The sequence below is a fragment of the Rhinoraja longicauda genome, chromosome 27, assembly GCF_053455715.1.
Source record: "Rhinoraja longicauda isolate Sanriku21f chromosome 27, sRhiLon1.1, whole genome shotgun sequence".
Classification (NCBI taxonomy): Eukaryota; Metazoa; Chordata; class Chondrichthyes; order Rajiformes; family Arhynchobatidae; genus Rhinoraja; species Rhinoraja longicauda.
This window is the reverse complement of record NC_135979.1, coordinates 526779-544365: the sequence shown is the minus strand read 5'-3', so window position 1 is coordinate 544365 and position 17587 is coordinate 526779. Positions and strand designations below refer to the sequence as shown.

General features: G+C 51.6%; 1 protein-coding gene across 1 annotated transcript; it reads right to left on the bottom strand.

Moving 5' to 3' along the window:
- Positions 1–1569: 1569 nt before the first annotated feature.
- LOC144606910 (uncharacterized) lies at positions 1570–8923 on the bottom strand. The gene is made up of 2 exons (XM_078423391.1): positions 8705–8923; positions 1570–3596 (listed from the first exon to the last, which is right to left on the bottom strand). Exons 1-2 carry the CDS (start codon positions 8778–8780, stop codon positions 1819–1821), a joined length of 1854 nt encoding a protein of 617 aa, XP_078279517.1. The 5' UTR covers positions 8781–8923; the 3' UTR covers positions 1570–1818.
- Between the last annotated feature and the right edge of the window lie 8664 nt (positions 8924–17587).

Here is a 17587-nt window from a genome sequence, read left to right as displayed (position 1 = left end):
TTAAAAATATCCATTGACTTGGCCTCCACAGCCTTCTGTGGCAATGAAGTTCCTTTGTCACCATCATTGAGTTGAACAGCACAGGAACAGGCCCTTCGGCCCTCCTCATCCATGCCAAACCTTTTACCCATCTTCATCAATCCCATTTGACCACAACAAGAACAGGCCCTTCGGCCCACAATGACTGTGCCCAAAATGATGCCAGGTTAAACCAATCTCTGCCTGCATGTGACCCATACCCTCCATTCCCTGCATATCCACGTGGCTATCTTGTCCATTGTTGACCCAGGAATTAGTATGTGGTGTATAGTATATTCTCAGGGATATAAAGACTTTGCCCAAAGAACGAGGAGGCAGTACCTGGCATCAGGCAGAGTTTAGAAGGATGAGGGGGACTCATTGAAATTCACCAATTAGTGAGCGGCCTGGATAGAGTGGATGTGGAGAGGATGTTTCCACTAGTGGGAGAGTCTAGGACCAGAGGGCACAGCCTCAGAATAAAAGAACGTTCCTTTAGAAAGAAGGTGAGGATGAATTTCTTTAGTCAGAGGGTGGTGAATCTGTGGGATTCATTGCCACGGACGGCTGTGGAGGTGAAGTCCATAGATATTTTTAAGGCAGAGATAGATTCTTGATTAGTGCGGTTGTCAGGGGTTATGGGGAGAAGGCAGGAGAATGGGGTTAGGAGGGAGAGATAGATCAGCCGTGATCGAATGGTGGAGTAGATTTAATTCCCTAATGGCCTCATTCTGCTCTTATCACATGAACTCTTTGAACTAATACATAGTGGTTACTGAGCTGAATTCTAAAGGACTTCCAGCATTGAACAATGTCTTTGGTTGATGCTTTGTGCTCTGGGAGAATGGCAGAGTAGACGATGTGCCGAAGGCCTAATTCTTCTCCTAGAACTTATGAAATGGGAGATGGTGCATTGCAAATTTCTGTCCATTTCTAATGGATGCAGTCACTGTTTCCACATTGATTATTGGCCCTTCTTTAGCCCTATACCTCTCTCTTTTATGTTCGACCCGAGAGGTAACCTGCCCACGTTCTCCAGAGATGCTGCCTGACCCGCTGAGTTACTCCAGCACTCTGTGAAACGTCACCTATCCATGTTCTCCACAGATGCTGCCTGACCCGCTGAGTTACTCCAGCACTCTGTGAAACATCACCTATCCATGTTCTCCACAGATGCTGCCTGACCCGCTGAGTTACTCCAGCACTCTGTGAAACGTCACCTATCCATGTTCTCCACAGATGCTGCCTGACCCGCTGAGTTACTCCAGCATTCTGTGAAACGTCACCTATCCATGTTCTCCACAGATGCTGCCTGACCCACTGAGTTACTCCAGCACTCGATGCCGATATTGGTGATTTGTTGTTATGTTCTAATTAAATACTTGCATCAATCAGACTGCATTTTTGATGTCTCAGTCTATGATTAGTGTTCCAGAGGCAGAATTTGTATTATACAATTAGTTGATATTCACAAGAATAATACAAGATGAGATAGAAAGATAGATATAATTTTCCATGGTGTGTTTATTAAATGAAAATTGTAAATCCAGTATGAAACAAACATTTTCCACTATTAGATTGGGAGATTACATTATTTTTATGAATAATCCCTGCTCAGTATTTATGAAGAAATTTTAAAGATTGTGCAAACTGTTTGTTATTTATATTCATTCCACAGAAACCTAAAAGGAATGTCAGTAAATATGACTTGTTAAACCAGCTGGAGTATATGTCCACTCATGGTCAGTAACTCTTCACCCCACTCACTTACTTTACAGCGTCTGATGAGGTTGTCAGATGCTAATCGGCACATTTGTCCTGGCATCTTTGGCCCACATTGTCCGGGCATGTTTGTACCGCATTGTCCTGGCATAGTTTGACCGCATTGTCCGGGCATGTTTGTACAGCATTGTCCGGACATAGTTTGACCGCAGTGTCCGGGCATAGTTTGACCGCATTGTCCGGGCATGTTTGTACCGCATTGTCCTGACATCTTTGGCCCACATTGTCCGGGCATAGTTTGACCACATTGTCCTGACATCTTTGGCCCACATTGTCCGGACATGGTTTCACTGCATTGTCAGGGCATGGTTTGGCCGCAGTGTCCGGGCATGGTTTGACCGCGGTGTCCGGGCATGGTTTGACCGCGGTGGCCGGGCATGGTTTGACCGCGGTGTCCGGGCATGGTTTGACCGCATTGTCCGGGCATGGTTTGACCGCATTGTCCGGGCATGGTTTGACCGCGGTGTCAGGGCATGGTTTGACCGCATTGTCCGGGCATGGTTTGACCGCATTGTCCGGGCATGGTTTGACTGCATTGTCCGGGCATGGTTTGACCGCGGTGTCAGGGCATGGTTTGACCGCGGTGTCCGGGCATGGTTTGACCCCGGTGTCTGGGCATGGTTTGACCGCAGTGTCCGGGCATGGTTTGACCGCAGTGTCCGGGCATAGTTTGACCGCAGTGTCCGGGCATGGTTTGACCGCAGTGTCCGGGCATGGTTTGACCGCGGTGTCTGGGCATGGTTTGACCGCAGTGTCCGGGCATGGTTTGACCGCAGTGTCCGGGCATGGTTTGACCGCAGTGTCCGGGCATGGTTTAACCGCATTGTCCGGGCATGGTTTGACCGCGGTGTCTGGGCATGGTTTGACCGCAGTGTCCGGGCATGGTTTAACCGCATTGTCCGGGCATGGTTTGACCGCGGTGTCTGGGCATGGTTTGACCGCAGTGTCCGGGCATAGTTTGACCGCAGTGTCCGGAGATCTTTGGCCCACATTGTCCTGTACCTCAGTGTCCTGCCATGGTTTCACATTGGGCTGCCATGGTTTCACATTTTCCTGGCGTCTTTGACCCACATTGGTCTGGCATGGTTTCACCACGTTGTCCTGGCATCTTTGGCCCATGTTCTCCTGCCATGGTTGCACATTGGCCTGCCAATGTGGTTTCACTACATTGTTCTGGCATGGTTTGACCACATTGTCCGGGCATGGTTTCACCACATTGTCTGGGCATGGTTTGACCACATTGTCTGGGCATGGATTCACTACATTGTCCGGGCATGGTTTGACCACATTGTCCGGGCATGGTTGTACCTCATTCTCCTGGCATTTTTGGTCCACATTTTCCAGGCATGTTTGGACTGCACAGTCTTGGAATCGTTGTACTGCATTGTCTGGGCATGGTTTCACCACTTTGTCTGGGCATGGTTGGCACACATTGTCTGGGCATGGTTTCACCACATTGTCTGGGCATGGTTTCACCACTTTGTCTGGGCATGGTTGGCACACATTGTCTGGGCATGGTTTCACCACATTGTCTGGGCATGGTTGGCACACATCGTCTGGGCATGGTTTCACCACCTTGTCTGGGCATGGTTGGCACACATTGTCTGGGCATGGTTTCACCACCTTGTCTGGGCATGGTTTCACCACCTTGTCTGGGCATGGTTGGCACACATCGTCCTGGCATGGTTGGCACACATCGTCTGGGCATGGTTGTACTGCATTGTCCTGGCATCGATTCATCACGGTGCCCTGGCATTGTTTCCTCATGTTCGGCTGGTAAAATCGTTCTTCGCTGCCTAGAAAAGCACAAAACCAACGTTTAAAAGAATGATTGGAACCGCCACGCACTCTCACCACCTGGTAATGGCTGCCCCCTTTGTTCTGACCACCCACATTCCTGCCCACCTCAGTCATCTACTTCTGCTCTGCAGAGAAGTTGCCCTGGTCATTCTGTGCCTTCCTGCAGAGTGTGTGCCGTGCTTATGGGCAAATCGGGTGATGGGAGAGGGTACAGGAGTGGGGGGGGGGGGGGGGAGAGCGTGGGATGGGAGGGGACCAGAGGAGTGAGGGGAAGTGGGAACATGTAGCCAGCATCACCAGAGACCCACACCAGCCTGGACACACCCCCAATGACCCACACCACTCCCCCCCCCCCAACACCCACCACCCACACACCCCCACATACACCACCCACCCCACACCCACCACGCCACATACACCACTCCCCCCCACACTCCCAATAACCCACACCACCCCCCACCACACCACCCCCACCACACCACCCCCCCCCATATACACCCCCCCCCCTCACTCCCAATGACCCACAACACCCACCACCCCCACATACACCACCCTGGCCACACACCCAATGACCCACACCACCCTGGCCACACTCTCACTGACCCACACCACCCTGGCCACACTCTCACTGACCCACACCACCCTGGCCACACTCTCACTGACCCACACCACCCTGGCCACACTCTCACTGACCCACACCACCCTGGCCACACTCTCATCTCGCTGCTACCGTGGGGAAGAAGGTCCAGGAGCCTGAAAACCGTGACCTCCAGGTTCAGGAACAGCTTCTTCCCAACAAACACCAGGCTGTTGAACACTGCACAACACCAACTACAACTCACCCCACACTAGTAACTGTCTTGATTGCACTGGGGACTAGGGGACTTGTTTTGTTTTGTATAAATATTGTGTTTTTTAAATTTTATTGACCTTTCTTTGTTCATTTTATCGTGTTATCCACGAGTACTGCATTTACAGACTTGTGTCACTGCAAGTAAGAATTTAATTGTTCCGTTTTGAAAACCAGAGAAACAGCTTGAGGAACAAGTGTGGCCACTTGGCCCCAGGCACCAAAGCCCTGGGATTTATTCCTGGAATCTCTCTGTGGGATTATGTTGAGACAAGCTGCAATGTGAAACCAAGCAGCTTCCGCCTGTCATGCCAACGTTTAATTTGGGACTTTGCTGCCAACATCTCTTGCCGCTCGGACAAGAACTCTCCCAATAAATTATTCTGCCGCTGGTAAACGCAAGTCCCTTCAAAACCGCGGCTCATTCAATCTTTAGTTTGAATGAGTTCATTCAAATGTTAACTGTTCTGGCAAGAGATGAGAACGTCTGAACATGGGAATGTGAATTAAGACCTTGAAGATCGTGTTATGTGCACATTCTATTCTTCGGCAGTTTCTTTGTATATATCTATATTCTTTTCAAAAGAGTTGACAGGAGTTTATATCTGCCAATGTCATCTAAAACCTTGACCATTTTGTGTTGTGTTCACAGTAAGTGATTGTGTATTGGGATGTATCTGTTGATGTTGTGTGATGCCATACCTTGGTGGCCTTCAGCAGATTGCCCAGCTTGTGGTGCTGCTGCCTCACAGAGAGTCGGGGGGCTGGGGTCTTGGTGGGCTAGGGGCACTCTGCTGCATTGTTCCCCACGTGACTGGCAATCTGTCGAAGCTCCCGGGCACCAGAACTGCAAGGGGGCAACATCAGAGTGAGCAACAATGCAGCGGGTGTGAGAACCGACCGGTTAGCTTCTCATGCACAAAATGCTGGAGTAACTCAGCGGGACAGACTGAAGATGGGTCTCCACCCAAAACATCGCCCATTCCTTCTCTCCAGAGATGCTGCCTGTCCCACTGAGTTACTCCAACATTTTGTGTTATTTTCGGTGTAAACCAGCATCTGCAGTTCCTTCCTATACAGTTGAGATCTTAAACGTAATGGAGTCATACAGAATGGAAACAGTCCCTTCGGCCCAACCCATTCATGCTGACTAAGGTGTCCCTTCTACACTTGTCTCATATGTTTGGTTAGCCCATATTCCTCCAAACCGTTCCTATTCATTAACCTGTCCAATTTTCTTTTAAATATTGTGATAATCCCTGCCTCAACTACCTCCTCTGCCAGCTTGTTCCTTACGCCCGCCACCCTCTGTGTGAAAATGTTGCCCCTGAGATTCCTATTAAACCTTTCCTCCCTCAACTTAAAGCTATGCCCTCTGGTATTGATTCCCCTACTCTGAGTAAAAGACTCTGTGCATCCACCCTATCTATTCCAAACACTTAAGTTCCTTGATTCTATGTGATGCCTGACTTGCTGAGTTACCCCAGCACTTTTGTGTCATAAGGTCATAAGGAACAGGAGTAGAATTAGATCATTCGGCCCATCAAGTCTACTCCGCCATTCAATCACGGCTGATCTATCTCTCCCTCCTAACCCCATTCTCCTGCCTTCTCCCCATAACCTCTGACATGGTTTTTTCTTTCCACCTATTGCTTGCTGGCTTAAGAAAAAGGGACCATGCCATTTAGGACAGAGATGCGGAAATACTTTCTTACCTAGAAAGTCGTGAATCTGTGGAATTCTCTGCCACAGAAGGCAGTGGAGGCCAATTCACTGGATATATTCAAGAGAGAGTTAGATTTAGCTCTTAGGGCTAACAGAATCAAGGGATATGGGGAGAAAGCAGGAACGGGGTACTGATTCTGGATGATCAGCCATGACCATATTGAATGGTGGTGCTGGCGCGAAGGGCCGAATGGCCTCCTCCTGCACCTATTTTCTATGTTTCTTGCCCCTCCCCCCTCTCGAGCAGCTTTCTCTTCCACAATTCCATCGGTCTGAAGATGAGTCCGGACCCAAAACATGGTCAGCCCAATCCCCCCTCAGTCGCTGCCTGAGCCGCTGAGTTTGTCCAGATCTGTTGCACACTGTTGTGGGTAACTCAGTGGAAAGCAAGGCCCTGGCCATTGAGTCTAACGCACTGGGGCGTAAGCCTACAATTCAACGCTGTGTGAAACGTCGAGCTACACTTCATGATGCACGGCCTGGGAGTGCTCCCTGTCACCATGGAAACAAGCCTGTGCTCAGCTACTCCAAGTCAGCAGTGGAAGTGGAATACAGTGTGCACTGGCTGGCTGGCTGGCCATCTGTGATGTGTAGTCTTCATTACACTGTACACATCCTCCCCACACCCCCCCTCTCCCCCACACCCTCCCCCACACCCTTTGCTCCCCCACACCCCTCCCCCACCCCACACCCCCTTACATCCTCCCCTCCCCCACACACCCTCCCCCACACCCTCCCCTCCCCCACACCACACCCTCCCCCACACACCCTCCCCTCCCCCACACCACACCCTCCCCTCCCCCACACCACACCCTCCCCCACACACCCTCCCCCACACCACACCCTCCCCCACACCACACCCTCCCCCACACCACACCCTCCCCCACACCACACCCTCCCCCACACCACACCCTCCCCCACACCACACCCTCCCCCACACCACACCCTCCCCCACACCACACCCTCCCCCACACACCCTCCCCCACACACCCTCCCCCACACCACACCCTCCCCCACACCACACCCTCCCCCACACCACACCCTCCCCCACACCACACCCTCCCCCACACCACACCCTCCCCCACACCACACCCTCCCCCACACACCCTCCCCCACACACCCTCCCCCACACACCCTCCCCCCACCACACCCTCTCCCACACACCCTCCCCCACACACCCTCCCCCACACACCCTCCCCCACACACCCTCCCCCACACACCCTCCCCCACACACCCTCCCCCCACCACACCCTCTCCCACACACCCTCCCCCACACACCCTCCCCCACACACCCTCCCCCACACCTTCCCCCACACCCTCTCCCACACCCTCCCCCACACCACACCCTCCCCCACACCCTCTCCCACACCACACCCTCCCCCACACACCCTCCCCCACAACCTCCCCTCCCCTACAACCTCCCCTCCCCCACATCCTCCCCTCCCCCACAACCTCCCCTCCCCCACACCACACACACCCTCCCCTCCCCCACACCCCTCCCCACACCCTCCCCTCCCCCACACCCCCCCACACATTCCCCTCCCCCACCCCACACACACCTTCCCCCACACCCTCCCCCACACCCTCCCCTCCTCCACACCCTCACCCTCCCCACACCCTCCCCTCCCCCACACCACACCCTCCCCCACAACCTCCCCTCCCCCACACCGCACCCTCCCCCACACACCCTCCCCACACCCTCCCCTCCCGCACACACCCTCCCCTCCTCCACACACCCTCCCCTCCCCCACCCCACACACCCTCCCCTCCCCTCCCCCACCCCACACACCCTCCCCTCCCGCACACACCCTCCCCTCCCCCACACACCCTCCCCCACACTCTCCCCCTCCCCCACACTCTCCCCCTCCCCTCCCCTCCCCCTCCCCCACACCCCCTCCCCTCCTGTGTTCCGAGTGGACCCCACCAATTACTCCCCCCCCCCCCCAAATGCTTTTCTGCCTCTGGCTTCACAATCCACAACTCTTCCTCCCCGTCTCACGCCTTCTACTTTAATCTGCCCATCTGTCATCATCCAACCATCTGCCTATCTACAGCCCCCCTCGCCTGCGCTCACCTGTTTCCTACCACACTTTGTCCTGCTCCTCCTCTTCCCACTTTCCCCCTCCCCAGAATCACTGAAGAAGGGTCTCGACCTCTAAACATCATCCATGTTCTCCACAGATGCTGCCTGCCCTTTAGTCAGAGGGTGGTGAATCTGTGGAGTTCATTGCCACAGAAGGCTATGGAGGCCGTCAGTGGATATTTATTAAGGTAGAGATAGTTTCTTGATTAGTACGGGTGTCAGGGGTTATGGGGAGAAGGCAAGAGAATGGGGTTAGGAGGGAGAGATAGATCAGCCGTGATTGAATCGCGGAGTAGAGTTGATGGGCTGAATGGCCTAATTCATCTCCCTTCACTTATGAGCTTCTGACCCGGTGAGTTGCTCCTTGTCTGTATGGTCAGCATCCGCAGTGTTTATGTCCACAAGTCTTTACTCGGATTACAATTAACTGAAATGCAAGAGTGTACCAGAGCACCTCTGGGATGGTAGGGATGTTAGCTTCAAACACGTGAGCCTGGAGGCTTCTCGGGAGGTTCCCTGCATCTGCGGTCACGGTGGTGATTCCCAGAGCATCCTTCAGGGTGAGGATCAGCCTGCCCTTGTAGAAGGCCGAGATGCTGCTGTCCTCATGTACGTACTGGTCAATCACCCAATCGATCATCTCACAGTCATCCTCCCACTCATAGGGAAGGAGCAGAGAGCTGTGCCGGGTCCACACCCGGCCACTCTGCGCCGCGTTCCAGGGGAAGATGCTGCCGAAGGCAAGGACAGTCATCAGTACACAGCACTCTGTGGAAACTCCCTGCACAAAGTAGTGGCCAAGTGGCACAGCGGGTAGAGCTGCTGCCTCACAGCGCCAGAGACCCGGGTTCCATCCCGACTACGGGCGCCGTCTGTACGGAGTTTGTACGTTCTCCCCGTGACCTGCGTGGGTTTTCTCCAAGATCATCGGTTTCCTCCCACACTCCAAAGACGTGCAGGTTTGTAGGTTAATCGGCTTGGTATAATTGTAATTGTCCCTAGTGTGCGTAGGATAGTGCTAATGTGCCAGGATCACTGGTCAGTGCGGACTAGGTGGGCCGAAGGGCCTGTATCCATGCTGTATCTCTGAACTAAACGAAACAAAAAAAACTGGGGTGACTCAGCGGGTTAGACAGAATCTCTGGAGAAAAGGAATAGGTGACCCAACTTCAGACTGAGAGTCAGGGGAATGGGAAACAAGAGATACAGACTGTGATGTACGGAGATACAGACAGTGATGTAGGGAGATACAGACAGTGATGTAGGGAGATACAGACAGTGATGTAGGGAGATACAGACAGTGATGTAGGGAGATACAGACAGTGATGTAGGGAGATACAGACAGTGATGTAGGGAGATACAGACGGTGATGTAGGGAGATACAGACGGTGATGTAGGGAGATACAGACGGTGATGTAGGGAGATACAGACGGTGATGTAGGGAGATACAGACGGTGATGTAGGGAGATACAGACGGTGATGTAGGGAGATACAGACAGTGATGTAGGGAGATACAGACAGTGATGTAGGGAGATACAGACAGTGATGTAGGGAGATACAGACAGTGATGTAGGGAGATACAGACAGTGATGTAGGGAGATACAGACAGTGATGTAGGGAGATACAGACAGTGATGTAGGGAGATACAGACAGTGATGTAGGGAGATACAGACGGTGATGTAGGGAGATACAGACAGTGATGTAGGGAGATACAGACGGTGATGTAGGGAGATACAGACAGTGATGTAGGGAGATACAGACAGTGATGTAGGGAGATACAGACAGTGATGTAGGGAGATACAGACGGTGTTGTAGGGAGATACAGACAGTGATGTAGGGAGATACAGAACAAAGTAATGAAAGATATGCAAAAAAGTAACGATGATAAAGGAAACAGGGCCATTGTTAGCTGTGGGCTCGGTGAAAACGGGTCACAGACAATGAGACTCAACAAGACCATTTTCAAGCTCATACAACAACTTGGGTGGGGGAGGGATGGAGAGAGAGGGAATGTGAGCCTTACTGGAAGTTAGAGAAATCAGTCTGAAGGGTCTCAACCCGAAAGGTCACCCATTCCTTCTCTCCAGAGATGCTGCCAGTCCCGCTGAGTTACTCCAGCATACTGTGTCTACCTTCAATATCAATACCACTGGATCAGCCTCAATACATGAGCAGACTGCTTGGGTCTCGAGTGTGTGTGGCCTCACTCTAGCAGCAGAGGTGGCCCAGGACAGAAAGGTTAGCTTGGGAATGAGGAGCAGCACCTCGTCTTCCAATAAAAGACACAAAGTGTGGAGTAACACAGCAGGTTAGTTTAGTTCAGTTTAGAGATGTAGCATGAATTCAGGTCCTTTGGCTCCCCGAGTCCTTGCCGCCCAGCGATCCCCAAACGCCAGGACTATCCTCCACACTAGGAACAATTTACAATTTTACCACAGCCACAATTTACAATTTTACCTCCCACATTCCAAAGAACCTGCACGTCTTTGGAGTGTGGGAGGAAACCGGAGCAACCGGAGAAAACCCACGCGGTCACGGGGAGAACGTACAAACTCTGTACAGACAGCACCCATAGTCCGGATCGAAACTGGGTCTCTGACACTGTGAGGCAGCAGCTCTACCCGCTGCGCCACCATGCCACCCACAAGGCAGCATCTCTGGAGAACATGGATCGGCAGAAGGTCACGGTGAGCCCCAGCTATACCCATTAGCTCTGGTCCCCTGCCCCCTTCATGCCCCAATGGGTCAGGCCACACCGTAGCTCGAGACCCCTGCCCCAACAGGTCAAGCCACGCCATAGCTCGAGACCCCTGCCCCAACAGGTCAAGCCACGCCATAGCTCGAGACCCCTGCCCCAACGGGTCAGGCCACACCATAGCTCGAGACCCTTGCCCCAACGGGTCAAGCCACACCTTGGCTTCAGACCCCTGCCGCTTCCCTGCCCATTGCACCAGGCCACACCATGACTCACCTCAAGCACACACTGCACTGCAGCCACAGTTCTCCATCCGATGCTAACTCATCAGCGGGCAGGGGGGCAGGTGCCGGGCACAGGGGGCGTGGAACCCACTGCCCATTGATGGTGATTGATGAGGTCACTGAAACCTTATGGTGACGTCATGGCACGCAAGGCCATGACGCTGTCGCCATGGAGACAAGGCACAGTGGGAGTCGCAACCACCAAGAGATGGTATGAAGGCATGAACGCGGAGATCAGGAGAGGAATGGACCAGACCTGAAACGCCACCTATCCATGTTCCCCACAGATGCTGCATGACCCGCTGAGTTACTCCAGCACTCTGTGAAACGTCACCTATCCATGTTCTCCACAGATGCTGCCTGACCCGCTGAGTTACTCCAGCACTTTGTGGTCTTTTTTTGTAAACCAGCCTCTGCAGTTCCTTTTTATTACGTCAAGAGATGACTAACCTCTTCTCCTGAAAGTGCTTTGAGGAAAAGTCACTGATCCTGGTGTCATAATAGTGGTCGTCCGACCTGTCCTTGGCGGCGCGACCTTTGCCTCCCCGATCGCCACAGCACTCATCGTCCTGTCTGCTCTTTCTGCGGCCACAGCTGTAACATCTGCTCTGGGGGCCTTTACCCGGCCCGTTGTCAGCCTGACCCTCGCTCTCTGGGAACAAATGCAAAGGGTTACAGCGTCACTTTACCTGCATGTTGCCAGGACTCACGGGCCTGATCTACAGGGAGAGCTTGGGCAGGCTAGGACTTTATTCCTGGGGGGGGCAAGAGGATGAGGGGTGATCTTATAGACGTGTACAAAATCATGGAGTGAATGCACAATCTTTTACCCAGAGTAGCGGAATCAAAAACTAGAGGAAATAGGTTTAAGGTGAGAGGGGATAGCTGTAATAAAAACCAGAGGGGCACATTTTTCACAATGTTGGGTAGATAGAGAGAGATGGCAGAGGACATAGTTAAGGCAGATACTATAACAACATATGAAAGATATTTGGACAGCTACATGGATAGGAAAGGTTTAGAGGGATATGTGCCAAATGCGGGCAGGTGGGACTAGTATAGATGGGCCATATCGCAGTTGGCCTGGTCAAGTTGGGCCGAAGGGCCTGTTTCCGTGCGGTATGACTGTCACTCTAAGTCACCCTGGGGTTCATAGGGCAAATATACTGATGGTGTGGGACTGTCCCAGACTGAGCAGTGGACCTCGGGGCCAGTGTCTCACGTTTGCAGAGTTTGGGGTTTCTGTTGTTGGGAGTGGGGTAAGACCCTGTACGCCTACTCAGTCTGTCCTGGGCTGGGACAAACGGGCACATGGACAGAGCACCAGGGATGGCCAGGTAACAGCTCCTACTGGCCTGTGCATTCCAGCCATTGCACACTCAGCTCTACGCTCTACTCAACCTCTACAGTGTACAGTGAATCTCCACAGTGTAGAGTGAACCTCTACCGTGCACAGTGAACCTGTACAGTGTACACTGTACAGAGTACAGTGAACCTCCACAGTGTGCAGTGAACCTCTACAGTGTGCAGTGGAGAGCACACCGACTGGTTGCATCACCGCCTGGTTCAGCAACTCAAACGCCCAGGAACGAATGAGATTACAGAGAGTGGTGGACACTGCCCAGTCCATCATGGGTACTGACCTCCCCACCATCGAAGGTCCATCACGGGTACTGACCTCCCCACCATCGAAGGGATCTCCAGGAGGCGCTGCCTCAAAAAGGCAGCCAGCATCATCAGAGACCCACACCACCCTGGCAAAGACAAACTTCAGGCTTCTTCCAACACCAACCCATCCCTGAGCCTACAATCAAACCGAAGATAGACACAAAATGCTGGAGTAACTCAACGGGACAGGCAGCATCTCTGGAGAGAAGGAATGGGTGACATTTCTGGTCGAGACCCGGAAAGTCCGAAGAAGGGTTTCGACCCGACACGTCACCCATTCCTTTTATCCAGAGATACTGCCTGTCCCGCTGAGTTACTCCAGCATTCTGTGTAATCCAGCATCTGCAGTTTCTTCCTGCACACAGACTTATGCACGGCCCATCCCCACCATAACTCATGGTCTTATCCATGAACAACCAGCCACAGTTCATGCTCTGACCCATGGCTTCTCCATCACAGTTCATTGTCTGGTGCCTGGTCCTATGATCACGACGCAAAGGAAAGATGTTGTCAAACTGGAAAGGGCGCAGAGATTTACCAGGATGTTGCCAGGACTAGAGGGTGTGAGCTACAGGGAGTGGTTGAGTATACTGGGACTCTATTCCATGGAGCGCAGGAGGATGAGGGGTGATCTTATAGAGATGTATAAAATCATAGAAGCAAGAGATTGGGTAGATGCACAGAGTCTCTTGCCCAGGTAAGGTGACTCATAGACCAGAGGACATAGGTTTAAGGTGAGGGAGAAAAAGATTTAATAGGAATCTGATGAGTACATTTCCCCGGTGTGGGACGAATAAAGGAATATATTATTAGCTTTTCCAAACGAAGGGTGGTGGGTGTATGGAACAAGCTGCCAGAGGAGGTAGTTGAGGCAGGGACTATTGCAATGTTTAAGAAACAGACAGATACATGGATAGGACAGGCTTGGGGGGATATGGACCAGACACAGGCAGGCGGGACAAGTGTAGCTGGGACATGTTGGCCAGTGTGGGCATGTTGGGCCGAAGGGCCTGTTTCCGTGCTGCATCACTCCATGATCTTCAGCTCACCAATCACAATGCTGGTGTCAGGCTTACCATCGTCATAGCTGGCGGCCACCTTGGAATGCTTCCGGCCACTGCTGGGACTCGACTTCTTGTCTATCAGTTGGTCCTCACTGGTAAAATGTACAGTGTAACTTTCACTAAGACTTGCCTAATACATCCATATTTATCATGCAATATACAAACATTGAAATACTTATCGCAGCTGATTGCACAATGTGTATATTTTGTGTGTAGTTTTACAAAAATAGTATTGACAGGGAGAATAGCTTGGAAATGACACTGATTTGTCACGAGTTCCCACTACCAGGCTAACATTTGGGGGAGTTGTGTTTTCATCAACCGCCTTTTATTGAGGAACAAATCCCAGAATTCACCCATCGTCTCTCCAAGAGGAAATTCACGGAAACAGGCCCTTCGGCCCATCTTGTCCATGCCGACCAAGTTGGAATATTGGGCTGGTCCCATTTGCCTATTTGGCCCATAGCCTTCTCAACACCTCCTATCCAGACATATATATCCAAATGTCTTTTAACAGTCATAATTATATCCACTTCCAAAAGTGCTTTGAAAAGTAAATTTCCTTTAAAAGTGGAACAAAATTCACCTAATTCTCCCGACTCCCATTGGGCAGAAGGTACAGAAGCTTGAAAGCACGCACCACCAGACTCAGGAACAGCTTCTTCCCCTCTGTCATCAGGCTTCTGAACGGCCCTTCCATAAGCTAGGGTACTTCCGATTCACCTCTACCCCATTGGAACTGGTGCGCTACGATGCTGAGAACTATATTCTGCTCTCTGTATCTTGCCCTTTGCTCCAATGATTGTGAGTGTGACATGATTGTATTTATGTATAATACTATCTAATCTGATTGGATAGCATGCAAAACAAAGCTGTTCATTGTACCTTGGTGCACGTGATAATGATAAACCTGAACTCAAGCTGAATTGGTCATCTTTAGGAAAATAAACATGTTTCCAAAGCTCAAGGTTTGGTTAGTTTATTTTACTGCTCTATTCCAGAACATTTCTCTGAACTATCACACTATTGTGATCATGTGGCCCTGGTCCCAATCCAGATGTTTAGTTGTTTTAAACACAGCTGCCAAATGCATGGCCTCACTGGCTTGTCATTCAGGGCTGGACTGTCAGAGAGTTAGATAGAGCTCTCGGGGCTAGTGGAATCAAGGGATATGGGGAGAAGGCAGGCACGGGGTATTGATTGGGGACGATCAGCCATGATCACAATGAATGGCGGTGCTGGCTTGAAGGGCCGAATGGCCTCCTCCTGCACCTATTTTCTATGTTTCTAAGCTCCTGTGGAAGTTAGAACCTTGTGAGCTACTGGACTATAAAGGACATTCCAAGCTCTGTCAATCATTCAAAGATCAGACACAAATAAACGTTTCGAGCAAGGTCCACCTTAGTTCATTGTCGATCATGCCCATCAACCATTTTTAATTCATTGTTTATATAATTTCATGATCAAGGCTCTCCAGATATTTAGTTTAGTTTAGTTTAATTGAGAGATACAGTGCAGAACAGGCCCTTCGGCCCACCGGGTCCGCACCGACCAGCGATCCCCACACACTGACACTATCCTACACACTGGGGACAATTTACATTTTTTGACCAAAGCCAAATTAGACTAGAAACCTGTACATCTTTGGAATGTGAGAGAAAACCGGAGCACCCGGAGAAAACCCATGTGGTCACGGGGAAAACGTACAAACTCTCTGCAGACAGCATCCGTAGTCAGGATCAAACTCAGGTCTCTGGTGCTGTAAGGCAGCACTCTGTGAAACAACACCTATCCATGTTCTACAGAGATGCTGCCTGACCCGCTGAGTTACTCCAGCACTCTGTGAAACAACACCTATCCATGTTCTCCACAGATGCTGCCTGACCCGCTGAGTTACTCCAGCACTCTGTGTGCTTCATGGTTTGAGAACTCTTGGCCAATGTCAACCCCTGGTGTGACATCTTGTTCCTCCCGTCTGTCACTGCCACTACATTCACGGGGCATGGACCTTTGTGTGTGGGCAGGAACTGCAGATGTTGGTTTACACTGAAGATAGGCACAAAGTGCTGGAGTAACTCAGCGGGACAGGCAGCATCTCTGGAGAGAAGGAATGGGTGACCCTTCGGGTGGAGACCCTTCGTCTTTGTGTGGTGTTTGTGACCTGTGCAGATTTTGATCAGGGTTTTTATGGGGGGATCAGAGCCAGCGACCTTGCTGTGGGATCGGTGCCAGGATGTTTTACGGAGCCCACTGCTGATTGCCCAGGGACAGAGCACTGTGGAGACAGCAGCTCACTGAGCACTAACACACAAAGTGCTCCACTGGCACACGCACTGTCTGCAGGGCAACAGCTCAACGTTGACATGGGTCGGCAGCTGACCACATCCTCACTCACACAGAGCGGCTGCATCGAGCTGCGAGTGGAACAATGCTTCATTCAGGAAACATCTGCCCCCATAAGCTGATCATTGTCACATTAACAATAGCAGGAGCTGAGCACAAAGCTTTGTCAGCGCCTTTTATGGGCAACTATTGCATACGTGGCAAGGTGTGCAAACTAAGAGTTTCACTGGGACTTGTCACCCGTGACAATAATTCCATTCCATAGTAACGTGAGGGGGGCCCAGGTGTAGTAGGGTGCCCAGTCTTGTGCCCACCTGCCCTGGCTACAGACACCTGGCAGGTACCCTCAGTACATCCAACTCACTAAATCATGGGAGGAATAGATCGGGTAGGCGCACAGAGTCTCTTGCCCAGAGTAGGGGAATCGAGGACCAGAGGACATGGGTTTATGGTGAGGGGGGAAAGATTTATAAGAATCTGAGGGGTCATTTTTTCACACAAAGGGTGGTGGATGTATGGAACGAGCTGCCAGGGGAGGTAGTTGAGGCAGAAATTATCGCAACGTTTAAGAAATATTTAGACAGGTACAAGGATAGGACAGGTTTAGAGGGACATGGGCCAAATGCTGGCAGGTGGGACTAGTGTAACTGGGACATGTTAGCCGGTGAGGGCAGGTTGAGCCGAAGGGCCTGATACATGCTGTATCACTCTGACTCTATGACTCACCCGAGAGTTGTCAGCTGTAACCTGCTGCTTTGTGTGTCAGGGGAAAACCAAGGAGTTTGTGCTAATTACAAGGAACTGCAGGTACTGGTTAACCAAGGAGAGACACAGAGTGCTGGAGTAACTCAGCAGGTCAGGCAGCTTCCTGGAGAATATGGATAGGTGACATTTGGGGTGGGGGCCCGTCTTCAGACTGATGCAGGGGTGGGAGGGAAGAACGCTGGACAAGTGAAGGGGCAGGACAAAGGTGAACACAGGGGAGGGAGGGTTTTGAGAGGCAGATGATTGGACAAAGGCCAAGATGAACACACACAAGGTGTGAGAGAAATTAATTAGTGAGTTGTAAATTGTGAAGCATGAGGATTGATGAGGTGCCAACTATTCTGGAATGTAAGTGGAAGGGAGGTGGGGGGGAGGGAGAGATAGGGACAAGGACAGCCAGGGCTCAGGAGGGGGAAGTGGGAGTGGAGGGGTTATGAGGGAGGAATGGGAAGGGGTGTGCTTTGTGGAGGTGACACAAAGGATTCAATGTCCACACCGTTGAGCTGGTGC